At 42.4% G+C, this 8,114-nt stretch overlaps 1 protein-coding gene across 3 annotated transcripts in view; it reads right to left on the bottom strand.

Moving 5' to 3' along the window:
* Nucleotides 1-2,598: 2,598 nt before the first annotated feature.
* The window catches only part of LOC136829395 (trichohyalin-like), a 95,390-nt gene continuing 89,874 nt past the window's right edge, over nucleotides 2,599-8,114 (bottom strand). For all 3 annotated transcript variants that reach the window (XM_067087892.1, XM_067087900.1, XM_067087911.1), the window contains one exon: nucleotides 2,599-7,087. In XM_067087892.1, the coding sequence (XP_066943993.1) occupies nucleotides 2,889-7,087 (4,199 nt within the window). In that variant the 3' untranslated portion in view covers nucleotides 2,599-2,888. The remainder of the gene's footprint in view (nucleotides 7,088-8,114) is intronic.

Below are 8,114 nucleotides of genomic sequence, written 5' to 3'. Positions count from 1 at the left end.
GATGCAACGCATTACTACCCTAAAACAATTCTCCTTGTATTTTACTTACATTTTTATCTATTTACTTACTAATTCGTTAAAATATTTTTCCTTTTCTAATAACTAATCTCTACTTTCTGTATTTCCTATTACCCTCTGTTACTTCTTATCAAATAAACACCTCATTCTTTGGAAGTTTGAATTTCAAGTCAGTGGCCCCTTCGGTGGGCTTGTTCCATATGAATAGGGTTCATCTTCTGAATAATAATATAATAATAATAATAATAATGTAATTCTTGTATACAGTTTTCACAACATTCACTCATATCCTCGAATGTCATCTGCAAGCCAAAATTCAAGGCATACAAAGCTAAAGCATTTATATAAAACTCACAGAAGTACACAGCGAGGTAATCCTGCGTATCGATGAGGGTGTAGAGCATCTGCCGGTTGATATTCTCAATGGTGTCCTCGTGACGCTGCTCAATCAGCCATTCCAGGACCTCTTCCTCGTCCTGGATCTCGCCTGTTTACGTGTGATAAAGGTCAGGCAGGGTCCATGACATCTCCATTTCGCCCGTCATTTCACCCCCCCCACCCCTTCACCTTCCATACCCACAGATGCTTAGCTATCTTCATTCAACACAAAGTTAACAATAACGTGTTGATTTTTGGGGAGTCTTGTTACTGATAATTTACTGTACTGTAGAAAATGTCCAGTTTTTATATGAACAGCGAGTAATTCCATTGAGTAAATTACTATTTCATGAGGATTTTGACATTGTGTCTATTATACAAGAGAAACGAACTTACTAATCTAACTTCATACTTTTACCTAAAATTGACAAGTCTGAAGATTTCACTGGTAATGTGGACTTAAAAAATTGCAAATGAACATGGCACAGATCGTTATTTTGTGATTGTCATGCTGCAGCTTGTAAAATATTTCTACTTTTACAGTTATAGTTACGGAATTTTTTATACCTAGCTTCAAAATGCAATGCATGTAATACTAATAGTAATCTGAAGCATTCGTTGACTAATTCAGGAATTAGTTTATTCCTTTCTTGACGGTTACAAAAATATTCATAATTTCTGAACAACTGCTTTGCTGATGTGTGACATTTAGCAAAAATAATTTTGATAAAGGCAAAAGATTCTATTTCAATACTACTCAAGAGTATCGAGATTCAGATTCACTGATAATAAGACTAAGTTTAAAAGATGATACTAAGACACTATATTTAAACTCTGTTTAGAATAATCAAATTCATTACCCGTAGGATAAAAAAAAAAAATTTCGTCTGCTAGATAACAGCCTGTAGAAAATCTAAGTTGGACAGAACTTACCATAGCATATCCCTCCAGTTTTGTACGAAACTTTAATGAGAAGACTTGAATATTTCTGGGACTCGGAGTTGTCTCCCGTTTTCATCAAAGTTGATGATAACAGCTATACTATAATGTATGCAAAATGCAGCAACATTTTCTAGCCAAAACTAAAAAAAAAGCAGAAAAATATAAAAACTAAAAATAAAATTAATTTCACAGGCAAACTGAAGCCTATGAAAATGATTCATATGTCTAGACCTCCAGTGATTGATCTTGGAACTTAAAATAAGAAAAAATAATACAATAGTGCTAAGGGTAAATAGCGAACAAGGATACCAAAGAAATAGCTCTAGCTTTCCGTGCTTATTCATCGCCAGAGATGACTGAGACTGAAGCCAAAGCTTCAGTGATGCACCTTCAGACGATTTTTCTTATTAGTGCCAAACACATAATTGACAAACTGCACAGAAACTATGAACTCAGACGACATGCTGTTAAACTGGAATTCTAACCAAAGGGCTTCATAACTTCAAAGCAGGCACCAACTAACGCCACTTAAACAAAACAAAAACAATTGAAAAATACAGAGTCATGCGTCTACAGCAACCACACAGCAGCAAGTGCACAAAGAAACAAATGGAGAAGTTAAAAACTGTTTTCAATGTCTTTGGGGCTTAAAGGTAAATTGAATGAACACTAAACATAAAACAACGTTAAGTATTCGTTTTGTTTGGTGACAAGTTAAATATAATTTTGCCACATGAGGAATGACTAGATACAACACTACTGGCTACAATTGATGACTGGTAAGGTTGATGTTTATTTTCGGTTTCCAAAGAGACTTCAGTTACTAGTTAATTTTCGTTAATATCTTTACAGACTCCTAAGTGCAGGTGATGTTTTGAAAACCGCCAATAAGTAACAGTGATAATCTACAACATTTTTGAATGTAAAGTGACTTTAAGAAACAGTTCAGAAAATACTGACTCAAGGTGATGACGAGTACGTCAATCAAAGAGTTCTGTCCCATATGATAATCCATCTCAATCTTAATGTCTGTATCCTCTAAGAGCTTATCTGACGATCATTTTAGAGTGACTGTTTCTCATAGGGCGTTCAGGTGAAGTGTTCAGAGTCTGTTCGGAAAAAATGAAGGTCTCTGTTGTTGGGCAAAACGAAAATGCTGAGGAAAGAAAAATGCGGATGGCGGGAAATACACGAGGTCGGAGCATTCCTGAGGAACCTTCCCTTACTGGCTTCTTCTTCTTCTTCTTCTTCTTCTTCTTCTTCTCCTTCCTCGGCTTCTTCAGTTGGTGCAGCTTCTTCCCCTACTTCTTCGGCTTCTTCTACCTCCTCCTCTACGTCTTCTTCCTCATCCTCTTCACCTTCTTCACCCTCTTCCTCCTCCTCCTCCTCCTCCTCCTCATCCTCTTCGTCTTCTTCCTCCTCAACTTCATCAACTACTTCTTCCCCTTCTTCTTCCTCCTCTTCCTCATCTTCCTCTTCCTCCTCTTCTTCTTCCTCCTCTTCCTCATCTTCCTCTTCCTCCTCTTCTTCTTCCTCCTCAACTTCATCAACTACTTCTTCCTCTTCTTCTTCTTCGTCCTCTTCCTCTTCTTCTTCTTCCTCCTCCTCCTCTTCCTCTTCTTCTTCCTCTTCAGCTTCTTCCTCCTCTTCCTCTTCTTCTTCATCTTCCTCCTCTTCTTCTTCTTCCTCATCTCCCTCTTCTTCATCTTCATCTTCCTCATCTTCCTCTTCTTCTTCATCTTCATCTCCCTCTTCTTCATCTTCATCTCCCTCTTCTTCTTCTTCATCTTCCTCTTCTTCCTCTTCACCTTCTTCTTCTTCCTCATCTTCCTCTTCACCTTCATCTTCTTCCTCATCTCCTTCTTCTTCTTCCTCTTCCTCTTCTTCAATTTCTTCCTCCTCTTCCTCTTCTTCTTCTTCATCATCCTCCTCTTCTTCTTCTTCTTCCTCATCTCCCTCTTCTTCATCTTCTTCATCTTCCTCATCTTCCTCTTCTTCTTCATCTTCATCTCCCTCTTCTTCTTCTTCATCTTCCTCTTCTTCCTCTTCATCTTCTTCTTCTTCCTCATCTTCCTCTTCACCTTCTTCTTCTTCCTCATCTTCCTCTTCACCTTCTTCTTCCTCCTCTTCCTCTTCTCCTTCATCTTCCTCTTCTTCCTCATCCTCCTCTTCCTCTTCATCTTCTGCATCCTCATCCTCATCTTCATCTGCTTCCTCTTCTTCATCTTCGTCTTCTTCCTCCTCATCATCCTCTTCTTCCTCATCCTCATCGGCTTCTTCTTCCTCGTCTTCCTCCTCCTCATCCTCATCAGCCTCTTCGTCCTCCTCTTCATCTTCCTCATCCTCATCAGCTTCTTCCTCGTCTTCCTCTTCATCTTCCTCATCCTCATCAGCTTCTTCCTCGTCTCCTCTTCCTCATCCTCATCAGCTTCTTCGTCTTCCTCTTCATCTTCCTCATCCTCATCAGCTTCTTCCTCGTCTTCCTCTTCCTCATCCTCATCAGCTTCTTCGTCTTCCTCTTCATCTTCCTCATCCTCATCAGCTTCTTCTTCGTCTTCCTCTTCATCTTCCTCATCCTCATCAGCTTCTTCCTCGTCTTCCTCTTCCTCATCATCAGCTTCTTCCTCTTCCTCTTCATCTTCCTCATCCTCATCAGCTTCTTCCTCGTCTTCCTCTTCATCTTCCTCATCCTCATCAGCTTCTTCCTCGTCTTCCTCTTCATCTTCCTCATCCTCGTCAGCTTCTTCCTCGTCTTCCTCTTCATCTTCCTCATCCTCGTCAGCTTCTTCCTCGTCTTCCTCTTCATCTTCCTCATCTTCATCAGCTTCTTCCTCGTCTTCCTCTTCATCTTCCTCATCCTCATCAGCTTCTTCCTCGTCTTCCTCTTCATCTTCCTCATCCTCATCAGCTTCTTCCTCGTCTTCCTCTTCATCTTCCTCATCCTCGTCAGCTTCTTCTTCGTCTTCCTCTTCATCTTCCTCATCTTCATCAGCTTCTTCCTCGTCTTCCTCTTCATCTTCCTCATCTTCATCAGCTTCTTCCTCGTCTTCCTCTTCATCTTCCTCATCTTCATCAGCTTCTTCCTCGTCTTCCTCTTCATCTTCCTCATCCTCGTCAGCTTCTTCCTCGTCTTCCTCTTCATCTTCCTCATCCTCATCAGCTTCTTCCTCGTCTTCCTCTTCATCTTCCTCATCCTCATCAGCTTCTTCCTCGTCTTCCTCTTCATCTTCCTCATCTTCATCAGCTTCTTCCTCGTCTTCCTCTTCATCTTCCTCATCCTCGTCAGCTTCGTCTTCCTCTTCATCTTCCTCAGCCTCACCAGCTTCTTCGTCTTCCTCATCCTCATCATCTTCCTCTTCCTCATCCTCATCAGCTTCTTCGTCTTCCTCATCCTCATCAGCTTCATCTTCAACATCTTCCTCATCCTCATCAGCTTCGTCTTCCTCTTCCTCATCCTCATCAGCTTCGTCTTCATCTTCTTCCTCATCCTCATCAGCTTCGTCTTCTTCATCTTCTTCCTCATCCTCATCAGCTTCATCTTCTTCCTCATCCTCATCAGCTTCTTCATCTTCTTCCTCATCCTCATCAGCTTCGTCTTCTTCATCTTCTTCCTCATCCTCGTCAACTTCCTCTTCATCTTCTTCCTCATCCTCATCAGCTTCTTCGTCTTCCTCTTCCTCTTCCTCATCCTCATCAGCTTCGTCTTCTTCATCTTCTTCCTCATCCTCATCACCTTCTTCTTCTTCGTCTTCCTCTTCCTCATCAGCTTCTTCTTCCTCATCCTCATCAGCGTCTTCTTCGTCTTCCTCTTCCTCATCCTCATCTGCTTCTTCTTCGTCTTCCTCATCCTCATCAGCTTCTTCTTCCTCATCCTCATCAGCGTCTTCCTCTTCCTCATCCTCATCTGCTTCTTCTTCGTCTTCCTCATCCTCATCAGCCTCTTCTTCTTCGTCTTCCTCTTCCTCATCCTCATCAGCTTCTTCTTCATCTTCCTCATCCTCATCAGCTTCGTCTTCATCTTCTTCCTCATCATCTTCTTCGTCTTCCTCTTCCTCATCCTCATCAGCTTCTTCCTCATCTTCATCAGCTTCTTCTTCGTCTTCCTCATCCTCATCAGCTTCGTCTTCTTCATCTTCTTCCTCATCCTCATCACCTTCCTCTTCTTCGTCTTCCTCTCCTTCATCCTCATCAGCTTCATCTTCGTCTTCCTCTTCCGCATCTTCATCATCCTCTTCCTCTTCTTCATCCTCGTCAACTTCTTCATCATCCTCTTCCTCATCCTCATCAGCTTCTTCGTCTTCCTCTTCCTCATCCTCGTCAGCTTCTTCGTCTTCCTCTTCCTCATCCTCATCAGCTTCTTCGTCATCCTCTTCTTCATCTTCCTCATCCTCATCTGCCTCTTCCTCTTCCTCATCTTCGTCTGCTTCTTCTTCTTCATCCTCATCATCTTCTTCACCTTCCTCTTCTTCATCATCATCAGCTTCTTCTTCATCTTCTTCTTCCTCATCCTCATCTGCTTCTTCATCTTCCTCTTCATCATCCTCATCACCTTCTTCGTCTTCCTCTTCCTCATCCTCACCAGCTTCTGCATCTTCCTCTTCCTCATCCTCATCGGCTTCTTCATCTTCCTCTTCTTCATCCTCATCAGCTTCATCTTCCTCATCCTCATCATCTTCATCTTCCTCATCCTCATCTGCTTCAGCTTCATCTTCATCTTCCTCATCCTCATCAGCTTCTTCATCTTCCTCTTCCTCATCCTCATCAGCTTCATCTTCCTCTTCCTCTTCATCCTCATCAGCTTCGCCTTCATCTTCCTCTTCTGCATCAGCTTCATCTTCCTCATCCTCATCAGCTTCATCTTCCTCTTCCTCATCAGCTTCCTCTTCCTCTTCCTCATCAGCTTCTTCATCTTCCTCTTCCTCATCCTCATCAGCTTCTTCATCTTCCTCTTCCTCATCCTCATCAGCTTCTTCATCTTCCTCTTCCTCATCCTCATCAGCTTCTTCATCTTCCTCTTCCTCATCCTCATCAGCTTCTTCATCTTCCTCTTCCTCATCCTCATCAGCTTCTTCATCTTCCTCTTCCTCATCCTCATCAGCTTCTTCATCTTCCTCTTCCTCATCAGCTTCTTCATCTTCCTCTTCCTCATCCTCATCAGCTTCTTCATCTTCCTCTTCCTCTTCCTCATCAGCCTCTTCCTCATCCTCATCAGCTTCTTCATCTTCCTCTTCCTCATCCTCATCAGCTTCTTCATCTTCGTCTTCCTCATCCTCATCAGCTTCTTCATCTTCCTCTTCCTCATCATCATCAGCTTCTTCTTCATCTTCCTCTTCCTCATCCTCATCAGCTTCTTCCTCATCTTCCTCTTCCTCATCCTCATCAGCTTCTTCATCATCATCTTCTTCCTCATCTTCCGCTTCCTCATCCTCATCAGCTTCTTCATCATCTTCCTCTTCCTCATCCTCATTAGCATCTTCATCTTCCCCACCTTCATCTTCATCAGCCTCTTCATCCTCATCAGCTTCCTCCTCTTCCTCTTCACCCTCATACTTATTGTCGTCTTCATCATCACCTGCCTCATCTTCACCTTCCTCATCAACCTCATCATCATCAGCCTCACCTTCATCATCTTCCTCCTCCCCCTCTTCTTCCTCCTCCTCCTCCTCCTCCTCCTCCTCCTCCTCCTCCTCCTCCTGTGCCTCTAACAGCTGTCGAAAGTTCATTGATATGACCGGACTCTCTACGCCTTCTGAAAATTGGTTTACACATGCTGTGAGCACCCACAAGAGAACTGGGAGTTTGGGAGTGCGCCCGACACTGAGCATATCTTTGCAATACCTGGAGGTCAGTCAAGTGTAATGTTAGGATATGAGATGTCAGTATGTGCCATGTCAATGCCACTAACTTCATCCCTCTCATAATCAGTAGTTTTGTATCATCAGGTACGGCCGGTGTCTCATGAAACAATGAGAAACTTCGTACTTTTACTTCCATCACTGAATGGGATGGCTCACCATACTGGGAACTATGTTTGCAAAATGATTTTTGAAGCCATGAAATTTGCCATACTGGGAAAAGTACCCTGATTATTGCAGACAGCCAGCAGACGTCCCACAGTGATACTTCAATCTCTGACTGTCAAAAAACACCAAGTCCTTCAAACCACAAAAAAAAATCCTAGATCGTTTATTTCAAACGATATTTGGGTGTGTTAAGGTATTTTGAAGGCTACTGGATTTTGGTTTCTGGGTGTCCAGGAGGTTAAAATGACCCCACATCCGCCGGCTGCCAAGGTAGTGTCGGTCTCACCTTCTAGACTTGTCGGCCTACCGATTTCCAAAATCCCGAGATTACAAAAGATATGAAGGGACGTTTGTGTTGCAGAAAAAAAGTACCTAACAGCAACGAGAGCAATCAGGAGAGATTTTATCACTGTCGAGGGCATTCCTTAGTGAATAAACCAGCCTGCATGGTATTATAACTGATGTCATTATTGTAGGATACAAAAAAAGACCCATCTTGCGTAGACTTATGGAGTATAATAATAGAAAATTCTTTAGCTTTTGAGGGCTAGTGCCCCTTTTGTCAGCAGAAATGGCAGTGAAGAATACTCTTGGGATTTCCTGTTTGTAACTGAGGTCCTTACAGATCGCACCAGGTGTCCATTTTTGTCGACACTGAATACTATCATAAAGGTTTTCCCATGGGGGGATTAGGATTATTGGGTGCTGGTCAAACACACAAACAGTATCCATACCTAGCTACTACGTGATTCG

The sequence above is a fragment of the Macrobrachium rosenbergii genome, chromosome 4 (genome assembly GCF_040412425.1).
Source record: "Macrobrachium rosenbergii isolate ZJJX-2024 chromosome 4, ASM4041242v1, whole genome shotgun sequence".
Classification (NCBI taxonomy): domain Eukaryota; kingdom Metazoa; phylum Arthropoda; class Malacostraca; order Decapoda; family Palaemonidae; genus Macrobrachium; species Macrobrachium rosenbergii.
The sequence above is the reverse complement of the archived record's forward strand: the minus strand, read 5'-3'. Positions and strand labels throughout refer to the sequence as shown.